This window comes from Aspergillus flavus, chromosome 5, assembly GCF_009017415.1.
Source record: "Aspergillus flavus chromosome 5, complete sequence".
NCBI lineage: Eukaryota > Fungi > Ascomycota > Eurotiomycetes > Eurotiales > Aspergillaceae > Aspergillus > Aspergillus flavus.
Window position 1 is genome coordinate 4,299,017 of NC_092408.1, and position 16,378 is coordinate 4,315,394.

General features: G+C 47.5%; 6 protein-coding genes across 6 annotated transcripts; 3 read left to right on the forward strand and 3 right to left on the reverse strand.

Moving 5' to 3' along the window:
• Position 1: 1 nt before the first annotated feature.
• F9C07_2204585 (Zn(II)2Cys6 transcription factor) lies at positions 2-2,402 on the forward strand (the record flags this gene model as incomplete). The annotated part of the gene is made up of 5 exons (XM_071509590.1): positions 2-81; positions 134-483; positions 550-1,123; positions 1,174-1,457; positions 1,525-2,402. The coding sequence occupies 5 exons, from the start codon at positions 2-4 to the stop codon at positions 2,400-2,402; spliced, it is 2,166 nt and encodes a 721-aa protein (XP_071364689.1).
• A 105-nt stretch (positions 2,403-2,507) lies between these two features.
• On the reverse strand, positions 2,508-4,011 carry F9C07_1720997 (oxidoreductase). Its single transcript, XM_041293490.2, has 5 exons — positions 3,733-4,011; positions 3,581-3,664; positions 3,181-3,476; positions 2,798-3,095; positions 2,508-2,702 (listed from the first exon to the last, which is right to left on the reverse strand). The coding sequence occupies exons 2-5, from the start codon at positions 3,626-3,628 to the stop codon at positions 2,613-2,615; spliced, it is 732 nt and encodes a 243-aa protein (XP_041148410.1). The 5' UTR covers positions 3,629-3,664; positions 3,733-4,011; the 3' UTR covers positions 2,508-2,612.
• A 315-nt stretch (positions 4,012-4,326) lies between these two features.
• On the reverse strand, positions 4,327-5,331 carry F9C07_9268 (Fe-S cluster assembly protein dre2; the record flags this gene model as incomplete). The annotated part of the gene is made up of 2 exons (XM_071511884.1): positions 4,327-4,640; positions 4,704-5,331. 2 exons carry the CDS (start codon positions 5,329-5,331, stop codon positions 4,327-4,329), a joined length of 942 nt encoding a protein of 313 aa, XP_071364690.1.
• A 4,561-nt stretch (positions 5,332-9,892) lies between these two features.
• F9C07_9269 (uncharacterized protein) lies at positions 9,893-10,865 on the forward strand (the record flags this gene model as incomplete). The annotated part of the gene is made up of 2 exons (XM_071511885.1): positions 9,893-10,165; positions 10,221-10,865. 2 exons carry the CDS (start codon positions 9,893-9,895, stop codon positions 10,863-10,865), a joined length of 918 nt encoding a protein of 305 aa, XP_071364691.1.
• Positions 10,866-11,114: 249 nt separating this feature from the next.
• Positions 11,115-13,012, forward strand: F9C07_1720871 (uncharacterized protein). Its single transcript, XM_041293479.2, has 3 exons — positions 11,115-11,407; positions 11,491-11,973; positions 12,039-13,012. The coding sequence occupies exons 1-3, from the start codon at positions 11,364-11,366 to the stop codon at positions 12,751-12,753; spliced, it is 1,242 nt and encodes a 413-aa protein (XP_041148413.1). The 5' UTR covers positions 11,115-11,363; the 3' UTR covers positions 12,754-13,012.
• Positions 13,013-13,733: 721 nt separating this feature from the next.
• Positions 13,734-15,934, reverse strand: F9C07_2204591 (uncharacterized protein; the record flags this gene model as incomplete). Its single annotated transcript, XM_041293491.2, has 3 exons — positions 13,734-14,500; positions 14,551-15,396; positions 15,910-15,934. 3 exons carry the CDS (start codon positions 15,932-15,934, stop codon positions 13,734-13,736), a joined length of 1,638 nt encoding a protein of 545 aa, XP_041148414.2.
• Between the last annotated feature and the right edge of the window lie 444 nt (positions 15,935-16,378).

Consider the following 16,378-nt stretch of genomic DNA (forward strand, 5'->3'; position numbering starts at 1 on the left):
TATGGAGACATGGGACTCAAATTTACCCACAAAAACGAGTGAGGAGCAATCACAGCATGCACTAGCTTCGCGCCACAATACGTAAGTTCATATGTGATGGTTGGCATATCTATCGATAAAACTAACAATCAAGGAATAACAATAACCTACGAGCATGTCACTCCTGCCATATTTCCAAGGTGCGATGCAACCAGCCAATCCCTGGTATGCCATGTTTGAGATGCCAAAAGGCCTGCAAACCATGCTTCCCCGTGGAGAAACCGCAGAAGAACCGTCAAGAAGTGAATGGCCGCATTCTGGAGATACAGTCTAAGATCGATAAAATGATATCAGCTGCTGTAAAACAGGAGGCCACTGATAACCGGACTCGCAACACGGAGTCCTTTCCAGCTGGGCCTACTGATTTGACTCCAATATCACATATTCCTGGGCAACATGGCTGGGGTTCATCTGTGGGGAATATCCCGCCAATACTCTCCAATGGTCAGTCCCTCTAGTACTAGTTACCCCGGGCTCAGTCCATTACTCACGTCTCTAACCACAAGCCAGTGGGCTCCGGGGTTGTGGATCTTAAAACCAGCATACAGTCGATACTAGGCAAAAGCATCACTCCCTATCTTGATAATGCCACCACGGAAATTATCTTCAAACGCTATATCACAAATATGGCTCCCACATTCCCAGCCGTAGTCTTCCCTCCAGGCACAACGGCGGCCGATGTACGGAAGGACAACCCGATTCTCCTGTTAGCAATTCTTGACGTAGCGTCGTCTGGGTTCTGTGAGTTGGAGATTCAGCGAAGACTCCGAAAGCTGGTCGTGCAGACGTACGTTCATTGTATGCTACGCAGCGACCAATACACCCTCGGCTTACTGCAAGCATTGATCGTTTCTGCCACATGGTATCGGTCAATTGAGCCTATGGAGCCGGGAGAGCAAATGGATATCTACCAAATTGGTCACACTGCTGCTAATATGGCATTGATCATGGGACTGGGTGACAAATTGAATAATAAAAACAGGGAATCCTCAGCTTTGCCCGGGGAGGGACAGACCGACCGACGCCAAGCAGAGTTTCTTGGAGCTCGGAGGGTCTGGTTGGGATGTCACTATATTTGCTCGAAGTGGGTGATCGGAGTCGACGTCTACTAATGCGCTTGCTAACACTTCGTAGCACTTCTATGTCTCTACGGGCGCCGAACGTCATGAGATGGACCCACTGTATGGATGAATGTTTAGAATTTCTGGAAACCTCTCCTGATGCTTTCCCATCCGACAAGGTCCTGTGTCAGTACATTCGTCTACAGCGTATAACCGAAGAAGCTGCAATGCAACTATCACTTAAAGACTTTTCTGCTTCTCGGTCGTCACGGGCCATACAGATCCAAACATCGTATGCCTTGTCCAAGCGACAACTCTCTGACTGGCGTAACAGCATCCGTGAAGACGGTTTTGATGGCAAGCACTCTCTTCGCTTTTTCCATGAATCCTTGAAGTTGACTAATTATTCAATATTCTTATATAGGTGCACTACAACTCTCCTACTATTTCTCGTCCTTGTATCTAAACGAAGTTGCCTTCTGTACAGCGTCTGAAAATCCCAGCTCTCACGCCGAAGCGCCGTCAGGAAATCAGACATCAGCTACCATCACCATTCCAGCAGACATATTCAGCGAATGCGTCGAGACCATAGATCACATATTCCGAGTTTTTACCTCGTTGGACATGTCTGCGATTCGAGTCTTACCAGCAGTGCATCTAATCCGGATGATCTACACCGCGCTCATCCTAGTGAAGCTTCACTTTGCGGCCATCACATCGTCTAACGCAGATGCTCAACCACAAATAGACCGGCTTCAAGTCTCCAAGCCTTTGGCTTGTATCATACAAATGTTCGCAGGGTGGGAACCACTATGGCCTGCTACCAAGCTGATGGCAGTCTTCCGTAGGATTCGGTCCTGGTTTGAAGATGACGATATGATGAAGCGGGATGGCTCATGGCTGAATGTGTGGAGACTTGGTCCTCCGTCTCTAAGTCCGCAGGATACCCAGTCCAGCACCGACTTGCTTGGGCCTGATGATGGGGCATTTCTCTCTCCTCGCTCGCAAGATCCGTCCTGGATGGTATCTGTGGACCCTAGCATCCTGGATACCATTCCCTTGTCGCTCAATCCTCCACTGGAACTCAGTAATAGTGGGTTTACTCCTACAACAAGTGACTGCATGATTTCGAACATGATAGAGACAAGGGACACCGATGCTACCCTCAACATGGATCTAGAGTTGGAACAACTCCCAACCATATACTTCGACTCACACAGTCCACAGCTACCATTATCCCATGACTCAAATGCCGGCATTTACGAAAGTTCCGGGGCTGAAAATACACGGACAAACGACTAATGTCATTAAAACTATTATTTCTTGACAAGAATTAAGGTTCGCAACTCTCGATATAAATAACATCAATAGTATCTACCATTTCGTCAAATAGTGCACAAAGAGACGCGTAGTATAATGGCGGTTTCTTCCATCTTCGTACGCTGTCTTTCTCGACGCAGGATGAATCAGTCTGATACGTGGAAGACGCTCATGATAGTCCCAGCTAACCAATTACCACTTTTCAACATAAGGCCTCAGATCCAGCTCAAAGCCCCACGTCGTCCTCGGCTGGGTATGCAAATGCCAATACGAATCCGCAATCTACAAAACACAATCAGCCTTTCCCTCATTCATTCAAAACCCAACCCACAAAGAAGACGAAGGAAAAAAGGCAGAAAGAAGAAGAGAAAACTCACTGCCGCAGGATCCAACTTGGCATCCTCATGCTCAAAAGTCCACGCCTTAGTCCTAGGGATATCAATCACGCCATCAATAATAACATGCGAGACATGGACACCCTTGGGCCCGAACTCGCGAGCAAGACTCTGCGCCAACGCCCGAAGGGCAAACTTTCCCGATGCGAAGGCCGAGAACGACGCCGAGCCTTTCAGACTAGCAGTTGCGCCGGTGAAAATTAGTGTAGGTGGGTGTTGGAGTCCGGTTGCCTTTTGAAGGAGAGGGAGGGTGCGTTGGGCGAAGTTGAAGCCACCTTTTCTGTTCTTTTTGTTAGAGAATACTATTCCTTGTCGAGAGACTAGAGAATGAAAAGAATAGGATAGGATAGGATAGAAAAACAAACCCCTGACTCTCAAACCCCGAAGCGAATTCCTCCTCCGTCAACTCCAGGAACGGCTTGCGGACGAATCCGCCCCCGGAGTTAAATACAGCTGCTGCTAGTGTCGATCCACCATATTTCTCGTTGATCTTCTCAAATGCAGATTTGACACTGTTTGTGTCTGATAGATCAGCACTAATACCTGCTGCTTGGCCGCCGTTTGCGTTGATTTCGTCGACGACGGGCGTGAAGTTTGCCGGGTTACGAGCTAGTAGAACCACGGAGTAGGCTTGGGCGAATTTGCGGGCGATTGAGGCGCCCTTTTTACTCTTTTGTTAGTGGCGCCTCATTAAGTTCATTCAGTGTGTTGGTTGGGGGATTGGTTATTGATGGTGGGGATGATGTGGGGTGATTGATGACATACAGTTCCTGGACCGACGCCAGCGATGATAGCGAAGGGTTTGCTGGCCATTGTTTCTTTATCTCTTTACCTTGTACTGTTATTGTTCTTTTATTTCAGATCGAGACAGAAATTAATTTGAATAACACATGGGAAACCGATCTACTTATACCAACCTAGTGTCGTGATTTCCCTCGGCGTTTGGTTCATGCCGATGCTTAGAAATCGATGCGGAGGTTATTTGTGATTTTCTCATCCGTCACTGCGGTGATATCATCGTTTCTGCTGATGTAACTGGGCCGTATTGGTGGGGAAGATTGATAATGGGTTTCTTTATAGGAAGAGAGCTAATTGTTTTTTTGTGATTAGTGTACAGACCCTGTTTCGGTGTTTGCTGGGATATTTGGTATAATTGTGGTTGGGGCTTCAAACACCGAGATAGCGGCGTCTAATTGTCTATGGAATTTATATTATAGTATTAATATGGGTATGAATTTGACACTTTCTTGAATCTAACTTCTGGGTACTGAAGTAGAGGCTGAATTAGGTCGGCTTGTTATACATGCTGACTTCGAAGTGGACCTTCCAAGTGATAGGTTACTGCTTAGTATAAATAGCACAAGAGAAACTTTTCGAGATAGCTTTCATACATCCTAACAAAAACAAATCATGCCATTCATAACATACCCTACCGAAAATCTATCACCAAAAAACACCTTTTAGGGGATATTAAGTAAGACCCGAAAACCAGACCCAGAAAGAAAATGCCATCACAGCTGAACCATATCATTCATAATCTTGACCTCCTCGCCGGGCTTGAACGGCGGCAGGCCAATGTACGGACAGCTGGAGCAACGGAACGCATCACCGAGCGAGCAGCTGTTGCACGAGCTCGTCTTGCCCTGCACGGTGAAGTCTAGCTCGTCGTTCAGATCGTCTGTGTTCAGCTTCAGAATGTTGAGATCTTGAGCGGCCTTTGCCTCACGTGCGCGGTCTTCCTCCTCGAGTTGACTGGCTAGACCGCAGGTGCAGTCCTTGCAGGGACGCCGGCGCTTCTTGGCGGTCTCTGGGACGCAGTTTTGGGCTGTAGGAATTATAGTCAATAAGATGTTTAACCAGAAAATAGAATATAGGAAGGGAAACTCACGTCGTGGAAGAGGTCTCTTCAAATCATCGTCCGAAAGCAATGCATCCTCATCAATCAACTCGTCATCGTTGTTCTGAGCCGGATCGAACATTCCCACGCCGTTTGTGCTAGCTCCGTTCGTAGCCACTCCATTCTGAACCCCGTTCACTCCATTGGTCTTATCCTTCTTCTTCCTGCCACCCAACTTCAACGGCACAGCAGCCTCCTGCACCGGCTTCTCAAACCCACCATCCTTCTCCACCAGCCCCGCCAAGATAGCCTCCAACCCCTCACTAGCCCCCAAACTCCCCTGCTGCAGCTGCAATCTAGCGCCCGCCTTCATCGCCGGTACCAAAGCGGTATAAACATCCCGAGTCAACAACCGCACAGCCTCATCCGACTGCGCATCCGTCAACACCAGCACAAGGTCATATGTATTGGGAGGAAGGGAGACGAAGCCTGCAGACAGGCGATCGAGCATCTGGAGATCGGTCGAGGAGCGATCGAAGGTCGAGAAAACATCACGGAGTTTCTCTTCGTGGGCGGCGACGGAGGGAGGGGCAAGGAGGAGGTTGCGCTTTTGACTGCCGTTTGATTGAGGTGGGGTGGGGAGGTCGATGTCGACGGAGGTGTCGATTGTGATGGACATTTTGGAATAATTAGTTTGGTTCACCTCCTTGTTGTTTTCTGTGGTTTGTTTCCTTGGTCCTGTGTGTGTTCCGAGGGTAAATAGATGGGGAGTAGAAGGTAGACGTGAGTTTGGATTGGAGAAAAGAAAGTTGGACAGGATGCCCTTCCCTTATCAATTATTAGGATCTTTGGTGGGATGAAAGATTGGTGGCGGTTTTGGGTGCCTGATTTGTCAGGTGGATACCGATCCGATAGCGGAGATGGAATCAGGGACGAGGCTTTACTAATGCGTGAGTCACTGGAGGGTGGGGGATTATATACCTAGTTTGATTCTAGTTAGACGGTGTCTCTCATTTCACTTTCCTTTTAATTACACAGGGCGTGGGTGGTTCGTTGAGATTCGCTATGATCTGGAAAGATGCGATCCATTACCTAACAAGGTCAAAGTCTCTTCTTATCAATCAGAGCACATGACCTTGTTGGTTTCTGAAAACGGATATCTGATCCAGCCAGTCACTAACAGCCTCAGGCATAAAGTTATAGCATAAGGCACCAATGCACCTCCTTATCGATAAGCTAAATGTATTCGCTACTTCTATATCACAACATGATCTGTCGCCATATCCATACATAATATTCCTTATCCCTTGTATATTTGCAACAATATCTATACAAATACCTATCATCTCAAACAGGGATTCATAACAGAATGTTCTCCGAGTCCCCGTTCTCTCGGGGCCTCTGCAAGAACCGGTGCTCTTTCTCCGCAATACGGGATGCTTGGGCTTTCGGTTCCTGGATACCTAGGTCGTGTTGACTCAGGTCCTTTCATTTGTTGATCATCATCGCTCGGTCATCAGCGGGAGTTACGGGAGTTGTAACACGGATTCATCGTCCTGTGCTCTGTCGCCGCCATACCGGCTATTTCGTATGCTGGCTTTGGATTCGATGGGAGCTATTTTCTCATGCTCAGATTGACCAGGCTTAAATCAGATGCGTCCACGTTCCAGAGCTCGAAGTAGGGTTCGGAAATCCTCGGAAACGATGCTCTCTCGATGTCCTGGTCTCCAATTGCATCAAGCTGAGGTCGGAATGTAAGGAGGTAACATGCTCGGGGTCGACCAGGCGTATGTCAGTTCCTAGTCGAACAATCCGACGTCCTGGAGCCTGGTATCACATCACAGACGGAATGGGGACGAGGGTTCTCAACCTTCCACAATACGTACCGGTGTGTCATTAACCTTATTATGGAAGATTGAGGCTATTCCAGTGTGAACATCCTTAAGAGCTGTTCCACTGGGACTCCTGGCTATTAAAATGGAATTCTTCTATTCTTAGAATAATAACTAGGACCTAGAAACCAGAAGCAGTATTAGTAATGTTCAGCCTGATAATCTATACTATACTAGAGATATTCTACCAGTCAGAGTTAAAAATCTGCAAAGAAGGGCTGCTTACTTCTGTTACCAAGCTACTCTAAAGCGGCGGATTCTGCTCATTGTCTGGTGGACAGTACTGGCCAGTTCTGGTGGTATCGGCACACTGCTCTCAAACTCCTTACTCTTCTAGATATGGTAGAGCTGCTCTAGCTATTTCACTGCACCCTTCTCATTGGCATTGAGATTGTAGAGGTCATGGGATTGGACTGGGTGGTCAAGATCATAGGTGTCGAGAAGTTGAAGGTATTCATCCCAGTGAGACGACATATTGATGAGAGAATGCCTGTGTAGTGAGGACACGGCAGATCTGTATGTAAAATGAAATTGCTTCGGTGACCGGTCGAAGCAACTGGTTGTGTTGGGGGCCGAGTATTTATACCAGGTGATCTGGGAGGAGTGACTGGTAGAGTCTCATCAGTTGGCAGTCCTTGCAGAAGATGATCGGATAACCATCAGTTTAACATTTCCAGTACCGGCTGTATACGCCTATGTATGCTTTGGCGTCAGTTCCATGAAGCAGAAAAAGTGATCCATACAGGGTCTTAGAAGCTCTCACGTTCCTTTAACAAGGATAACGCGTCTTCCATCCTGCTTAACTCAGACCGATGTTCAGGTAGAAAAACAACTTCCGTTGCTTTAATCATCTTTCCTCCCTGGTCCACGAGTTCCATGTAAGGGGTTCACGGCCGAATCAAAGTCGTGAACCCAATTGTGTGCCCGCTCAAGATAGGTTCTATGCCGACAGGCGTACGCTACCGATACTTCGTCCAGCCTTACTTCCGCGTGTGGCCAATCCCCTTCGATGCTTTGATAATATGTACACACATGCCTTAGGCGGAATCAGAATTGGAGTTGAGGTCCCCATTGTTGATGACACGGATGACTTCGTCCTTAAGGTTATAATGGCTAAGAGTACTTTCAGTTTGCACTCTTCAAGTTGCTATTACCGATATCAAGACGCCCAAGCATGAAGTTCTCACAATTTTGCCTTTTCTGAAGGTTTTACGGATCGTAGGCAGTTTGTGGGAAGCATCTCAGGGTTAGGACAAGCTAGTTCGTAGAACGTAGACTGTTAGCCAGTGAACTTTCTGGTCTAGGTGGAAGACCTTTATGTTGGAGAATATTACTTCCAGGGTCATGAAAGAGGACTCCACAGTATCAAAACACTTGATGCATGGGACAACTCAATGTTGCCGGATATCATGCCGTCGTGCTTTGACAGGGTGTTATGGGCAGCTCCAAACACCGCCTAATATGGTAGAAGCATAACGCTTTCTACCAAGCTTCCAGACCTCAGTAATTGACTTGTGTGCCCGGCTGGGGCTGACGTACAGTATTCAATCGCTTTCCAATAGCCTGGAAGCGTTGCTCAATGGCATCGAACCGCTGGTCCATCATTTCTTTGATGTTGTTAAAGCGACTCATGCTCTCATTCTAGAGGCAGTTCGCTATGTCATAGAATTTCTCGAAGTGGGCTCTGCTCTCTTCTTGGAGGCGACTCAGAACCTCTAGGATGTTGTTTTCCATCCTGAAAGTATGGGTACAAGAAACAGGCAGATGTGTTTGTATTTATATGGTGATTATTGGTAGTGATATTATGATTATCGTGGACGATTATTGCATGTTGTTATTATTGTTATTAACAGTTGAAGACGACTCATGTGAGCAAGAAGCACGTTCATACCCACATCATGATGACTTCAGTTCCTCTGATCTAGGCAAGAACCCAATATCCTCAGATATCTAATATGGTTATAAGAAACCGTTGGTAAATAAAGTGTCCAAGGCGCGACCTTGATGTCCATGGCATCTTGGTCGAGTGGGCATGAGAGGAACTAATGGACCTCCTTATGATAAGCTAAATATACCCTGATTTTTCTTCCCCTTGACTCCACTCATTATAAAACTTGTTATCTATGAATTATACTATCAGTGTGAATATTCCTGGATATTACCGCCGGGACTTTTAGCTAATAACTATCTATTCAATATTGCGAGAATTGACTCTCGCAAAATATGGTAATCCCTATATATATCTATATAAATCTTAATATTAGATTTATAACGTAGAAAAGCTGATCTGTATAGGATCCTGGAAGCTCTTATATTCTCAGCCAGATTAAAGTTATTAACCTAATCATGTACCCGCTTAAGACACGTTTTATACTGACAGGCGTACCCATCTAGCAAAGGTTTTTCAACGCCAGGTAATTCCGGATCCAATTGAATATTCTCATATCACTTCACTTCTCCTAAGCATTCCTTGACATGTTCAGAACTGGTGAATCACATACATTAACCGGTCGAATATTTCGTAGGATCGGGGGCTTCCGGGCTTCTGTCCGGCATCGAAGTGGTGTATCTAGACTTCCTTGAAGACAGATACTGCACTCAAGCTTCCCACTATCAGGTTTTCTCACTCCGGAAATAACAAGTTAACTGTTTTACATATCTCCTTTAGCAGCAAGTTCAATATTGCATGTCGACTGATAGGAAACCGAGCTGCTGAGTTCGACTTGCGAAGTATATCTTGTGTATTCGCGTACTTGAAACGGTTATATTTTGGGGCGCAGGTTATATAATGATGAAACCGAAATGGACACCTCAGGTAGAGAGGGTTAGTACAGCAAGTTAGGGTTACGAGTAGTACATACATAGTATGTCATTTTCCCATCATCCTCTCTGCTTAGCACTGTTGCCTCAAGACTTTTCCTCATTGCCCGCTACTTCTCTTTCTTCACCTGTATCTATCTTAAATTTACTCTTTACCCGCTGACCTCGATCTGTTGAATCTTAGCCACTTCACACCTCTCAATCTAAACACCCACATAGTACAGCTAATACCACTTAAGTTCTCGTGATGTCGACATTTATGCCCACCCAGCAAACCACTTCTCTTACCTCCAGTGAGGCCCGGTTGGTTAACATGGGCCCTGCAGACGAGCTCTTGGACCCAGAGCGACATGAGCTAATCATGCAGCTATTACACACTATTGAAGAGCCTGAAATTGATTCAACTGCATGGGCTTGCCTGTGGTTTGCAGACCTTTCGAACATACGACGCCTTCTCCAAAAGTGTGGCCAGTGTCAGGACTTTGCTTCACGGTGAGATTCGGCCTACGAAGTGAGAGCTTTAACAAAATGATCAAGACCTGTAAGTGGCTTGACCAACCATACGAAGAAGTACTAGCTAATGCAACATCAGGGGCCGCTCGCTCCAAGAACCAACTGTATGCAGCCAGGTCCGACGAAAACTTGAAGGGATACTGTGAGGACCCCGAAGAACCGGAGATCGAAGAAGCTCCAACCAAAAAGCGGCGGCGTGCTTCCAGTTCACAAAAGCCTTCTGAAATCTCTAGACGGAGCGCCGAGCAAGGATCTGAATATTCTTCAGCGATAGCTTCCTCTGCGACAGTAAGATCTGAAAAGAATTCACTTCTTTGTCGTATATCTCACTAACCCTATCAAGTGCAATGAACGGGATAACAATACGTGTGTTCTCACCGGGTTCCGTGAACCACTTGAAGTTGCCCATATTCATCCATACAGCATTGAACAGAAGGAAGAGGACCTCAAAGACTTCTGGATGATTTTAAGAATGTTCTGGCCCAGAGAAAAGGCCGAGACCTGGAAGAAACAGGTCTCGGGCCCAGCTGGGACAGAGAGCTGTTCAAATATGATGTGTATGGTCAACGTTGCCCAGAATCTGTGGGGAAAAGCCCGTTTTGCCCTGAAACCACTGTCTATAAGTGAGGATCAGAAGGTTCTTAAAGTGCAATTTTATTGGCTGCCGAGACATTCATACTCTCGTGAGATGCCAGCAATCAGGACTCCAAGCCCTTTCCCTGGCAATCTCTCCTCCAGCACCGTGAACGGTCAACACAGTGCGAAGCTGTTTAACATTGCCACGGATACGAAACTCTGCTCCGGGGACATTATCACCTTCGAGACTAATGACCCAGTCGGTCACCCTCTTCCATCCATGGAGCTACTCAATATGCAGTGGGTCTTACACCGAGTTCTTGCCCTTAGCGGGGTTGCCGATGCAACTGATGAGGACCTTGAGCCTGAATCATATCAAGAGGATACTGAGAGTGACACCGAGGAAGAATAGGAAGAGGAGTAAGAAAGAAGAAGAGTGAGGGCGAGACACCGAGGGAGAATAGGAAGAGGAGTAAGAAAGAAGAAGAGTGAGGGCGAGACACCGAGGGAGAAGTTTGGGAATAAATGCATCGTAAAATAAGACTCCGTAGTGCAGAAGCGGTAGCCCATCGTTTTGTAGGGGTCTCATAATACGTGTTTGATCTTTCTTTAATAGATCTTACTTTCCTCTCGAAGGCAGTTCATTGTTGTTTGTGACTTCAAGTGATCTAGGCAAGAAATAGGTAGCCTCAGGCATACACTATATACCGTAAGGCATAAATGGACCTCCTTATCGATAAGCTAAATGTATCCAGATTCCAGACTTTTTTTCCTCCGCTCCACTTCTCATATCTCACATTATATCATAACATGACCTGTCGCCAGATCCATACTTAATATTTTACCCTCTATACATTTAAATACAATCTATACAATATACTCCTCTCCTAAAGAAGGATATATAACAGAAATGTCCTCCGAAACCCCCCTCCTCTCAGACCTCTGCACAATCTGGTCCGTTCAACCCCAATCCCATCACCAACCAACCCCCAAACCACCAAACAAAACCACCTACTAACAAACAACCCCCAAAACAGCCACATCCAACCACCCAAATACCGCTGTCCCCGCTGCTCAACCCGCACCTGCTCCCTCCCCTGTTCGCGCCGCCACAAACTCTGGTCCCAATGCAGCGGTGTCCGCGATCCAGCCGCCTACTTGAAGAAAAACGAACTAGCGACTGAATCTGCCTTCGACCGGGATTTCAATTTCATCACGGGGATCGAGCGCACTCTGGAGCGCGCGGAGCGTGATGCCGAGAATAGGGGGATCTCTGTACAGCCTGGGACTTCTGGGCGGGGGGTGGATCTTGCGGTTGTGGGGTTGGATGGGGAGGAGGAGAGTGCTGTGGGTGGTATTGAGAATGGGAGGAAGAGGAGGAGGATTGAGGGTGGTTCTGGGGGGTTTGCAAAGGGGGAGTTTGGGTTTCTTAGGGGCGCCGAGGAGGCGGGTGTTACTGTTCTTAGGGCGCCGAGGGGGATGAGTCGGAATAAGGCGAATACGTCGAAGTGGATGCCTAAGTATGTTTACTTTCTTGGGAGTTTGTTGGTTGGGATGATTGTGGTGGGTGCTGACTACGGTGCAGGAATAAGTGTTTGAATTGGACGGTGGAGTGGATTGCTCCAGACGGCGAGAGGAGACATAGACTTTGCTTGGAGTTGTTGACTCTTGCTGAGGCTTACGATCGGTCTTTTCCTTTGTCTAAGGAGGAGCGCGAACAACAGAAGAAAGATCAGGAGAGCAAGTCGGAACAAGTGGATGTCGATTCGTCTGAGCAACTACCTGATACACACGACCTTACTCCCTCTACCGCAGAAGCTACGCCCCACGAAACTGTGCCTCAGGGAGACGTCCTTCCCAACCCCGGGAACGATACAAAACCGGATATCGCACCGGAGATCTCCAAAGACCAACCCACGCACTCCACGGATGAGATTACCTCCCACCGTGATCTCTACTTCTATCTCCATCGCCCACGGACGAGCACGAAACAGCCGGTGCTCGTCCCTCTCTCTCCTACTGCCACTCTCACCTCCGCTCTACGCGGCCGCACTGTTCTAGAATTCCCGACTATCTATATACTATCAGACTCACCAAATACCTTGTCGTCGGAGGACGAGAATACAAAGTTTCTTCTCGAGAAAGACTATCTACGCACGCAGCCGCAAGGTGAAATCGAGTCGGGAGAAACCTCTGAGACGGACGGCGATCAACCGGCACCAGGATCCGTGGATATTTCAAATCTAGATGAGAAAAAGGTATTGGAGGTGCTGCAGAAAGATCTATTGGAGCCCGTTTAGACCGCGGGACATTGATACTGCGGGAATTGGGTATTAGGATATCACTTGTTTCAAATGGGATTGGGTTACCCTTAATCTAAATTATCATTTATAAACGTTTAGTACTTAGCCTCAGCGGTGGGCAACGAGTGGGTCCACGTTCAAGCCGTTGACACGCGACGTAGAGGCTGCTGCGAGCAGAAGAGATTTGGTAGAGATACGTAAAGCGTCTCGATTCGTAGTATCGAGACTGTCATCTTGTCAACATCACTGCTCCTATTGTCATTGAATCAGATAAACAAAACTAATTATAATTGAGAAACGCCAAATGCAAGGTATATAACGCTAGGTCCAGACCAAAATAGAATAATCTGCAAAAACAATCCAACCAAAGGGGTATCTTGTATACATATCCATCCAGGGCGCCGTATCATGCCTATCAATTCTAACCGTAGGTTATATAAGCCCTGACTCAAGACTCAACTGTCAGTGTTACGTAAAGTATTGTTGCCTTGAGCAGGACGTTGCAGGCCACCAAGATGTCAAAATGGTCTATCCGTTCATTGTCAAGATGCGGTGAACCTCACAGGTCCACTAGATATATGTGGAAGGCTGGCCACATCCTAACATACCCAGAAATTGGAATGCTGCTATATGTCGACAGTGGCATAGTGTGTCATGTGTCGATCATTGTGCAACTAGGGAGCAGTGCTGCTATCACACACCACACAGAGAATGCTTCCACTGAGTTAAAGGATTCACAATAGGAGCATTCTCTGCATCTTGTGCTAGCCAGCATTACATCTACAACGAGATGTGTGAAGGACAACCGTCAATGGCAATACGGCTAGTCCAATGAGGGTAGAGCATTAAAGGCTCTTACGCCTATTAAGCGACTTTGGCATAGGAAGTTGTATGCTAGAGTCACGTAATAGGTAAGAGCCTTTGATACAAGCCTCCGTATTCTATTACTATATCGTGTTGACGACATCGTGATAGTATCACTCTGGACTAGTCGCATCGGACTCGGTAGCCGGAAGTTCAGGTTCATGTTCTTCTGTCTTGTCCGTTTTATCTGAAAGAGACAGGATCTCTGTTGGGACCGTGTTCGGAAAAGTCCGCGCATCATCGTCCTGTGCTCCATCGCCACCGTACCGGCCATTGCGTATGCTGGTTTTGGATTCGATGGGAGACATTTTCTCACGCTCAGAGCGACCAGGCTTCAATCGGATGCGACCACGTTCTAAAGCTCGAAGTAGGGTTCCGACTTCCTCGGAAACGATGTTTCGCAGCTTACTCATAGCCTCGTCAGATACTTCTGAGTGGGCATTCCATCCAAGCTTGTCAGACTCGTCCGAAACTATCGATTTCGACTCCAGCGACGGTCCAGTGACCAGTCGGTGCAAAGCAGTAGGCGACGTGTTGTTGGGACGACGTGCCATCTTCACCGGTTTCGGCCTCGAACCTGATGACACCGATGGCAAGTCCTCTTGCTGCCGCTTCGGGGGACGTGGAATATGGGTATTCGGCCCTTCTCCAACTTCGTTCCGAATCTTGTAATAAACCAGGCCCAATGTAGCAGCCAGTGCCTGGTGTGCGGCCTCGGGATACAAGCGAACTGCTTCAGCACGAGTCAAATTGGACGGGTAATCACTGGAGTCGCTGGAGTCACTATCGCTAGCAAACATAGCCTCTGTCTGGTGCATTCGACCCCAGTATTGGTAACCTCCAAGCTGATAGAATTCGGCCAACTGAACCAAGCGATTGACTAAACTCTGTTAGATATGCCCCAGGGACATTCACCGGAGTACGACTTACTCCGACTGCGCTTCTTCAGGCACCAGAAGCGCCAGACAGTACGAGGGAAATATTCCGGCCATTGCAGCGTGCCATCGTCCTCAACAACGGGGACCGGGGTGATTGGGGCGTGGGTGGTGTGGGCCAAGGAGTTGAAGCGGACGCGTTCCGAATGCTTCATGCGAGACTCGATCAGGGAAAAGCGGTCGAAGACAGAATTCAGATGACGTGATGTTTCATGCTGAAGAGTGATCAAATCGGTACGAAGTTGACTGATGGTCGCGTGTAGTTTGCTAATCTCCACCCGGCATTGACACACGTCCGTCTGAACATTTTCGATATCGGACTGGATCTGATCGATATTCTTCGACAAACGATCGACATCACTGCGTAAGAAGACGGTCTCATTGCCGGTCTGGCCGATACTTGTCTTCAGTTGGAACACTCCTGACTTCAACTGGTCCACATCCGTCCTCAACGCGACCACGTTCAAATCGATTCGGTTCGAGATAGAGCGATGGGCTTCGAATTCCCGGCGAATGTGATCATCTTCCCGGTTCCGTCGCTCGACATAGCCGTCTTTGGTCAGGACAGTCGAGCGTAATTGAAATACACTGGTATCGAGTATGGTTAAACGGTCGTGAATGTGAGATAGGGCAGGGTCGGATAAGCTAGGTGGTGTGGTTTCATGTATAAGAGATAATCTAGGGCTCGAGATGGGCATAGACATGCTCGAAGTGCGAGACAGACTCCGTTCGAGGGTGGCTGTCATAGTGGTGTGATGGAAAGGAACTGAGTATGGTAAATAGGGATAAGAGGTAGGCGATAAATCGTGGATAAATCGAGTTTCAACAAAGTCAACACCCCCTACATTCATTCAACAAGATATGAGGTCCATTTTGGCGATGATTCGGATAATGATAGCGATGGGATGTGTGGGATGATTGATGGTCGTGATGGTGTTGTGGTATGAGTGACGACGGTTGCGAGATGAGTGAGAAAGACTCAACTCTCTTCTCCTGGACCCGTGACCGCCCCCATCCCCTCCTTCAACTTGCGTGGCAGACACGGGATGGCCCAATGCGGTCGGGACAACCGGTTGATTAGCCCTAATCAAAACATTGCGAACACCCGTCCTTCAGCAACTGGTTCTCTTTCGCAGGAAATCAACATCTTCACTCTGCAATAGACCAATTGTTTCCTTTATTCCTAAATCACTGCTCTACCAGTGCCCAACACTTGAATCTCAAAATGAAGCCCACTGAGAGAGAATACGCAAAGCAGATTCTTCTTCCGTCAGGAATACGGAATGTGACAATACAGTGAGACCAAATTTACCGCCGATCTAAAGGCTTGGCAGCCGCACTGCATTCAGCTGACCAACTCGAAGCCAATGATAGACCATTTCCTCCCTCACTTTGCCTTATCGCCACCCAAGGGGCCTCCTTTATTGGAGGACAGAAATAGCCCTAGGCGTCATTGTGCAATCGCCCTGAATGGGATCATCCGTGCCGTATCCGCATTACTTGTTACATCCCAAGGTCAGGTAATATCACTGACCATTTGACCCTACTTACATTGACAGCGTGATCTTAAGTCTTGCAAGAATACAGAGTACACGAAAAGAAGATGAAACAAAAAAAAAGGACATCAGAGAAATAATAAGACACGCGCTAATAATAATAGAAATACAGTCCGAGGCGACTCCTCATAGTACCGCCGACACCGCTTGGGTTGCTGTCGTGCATTCAAACGTTCCCGTGTCCGAAAATCATTCTGGGGGGACTCAACTTCCCATACAAAGTGGGCCACTTTTGGACGGTCGTCTTCCAACACAACTACTTTATGT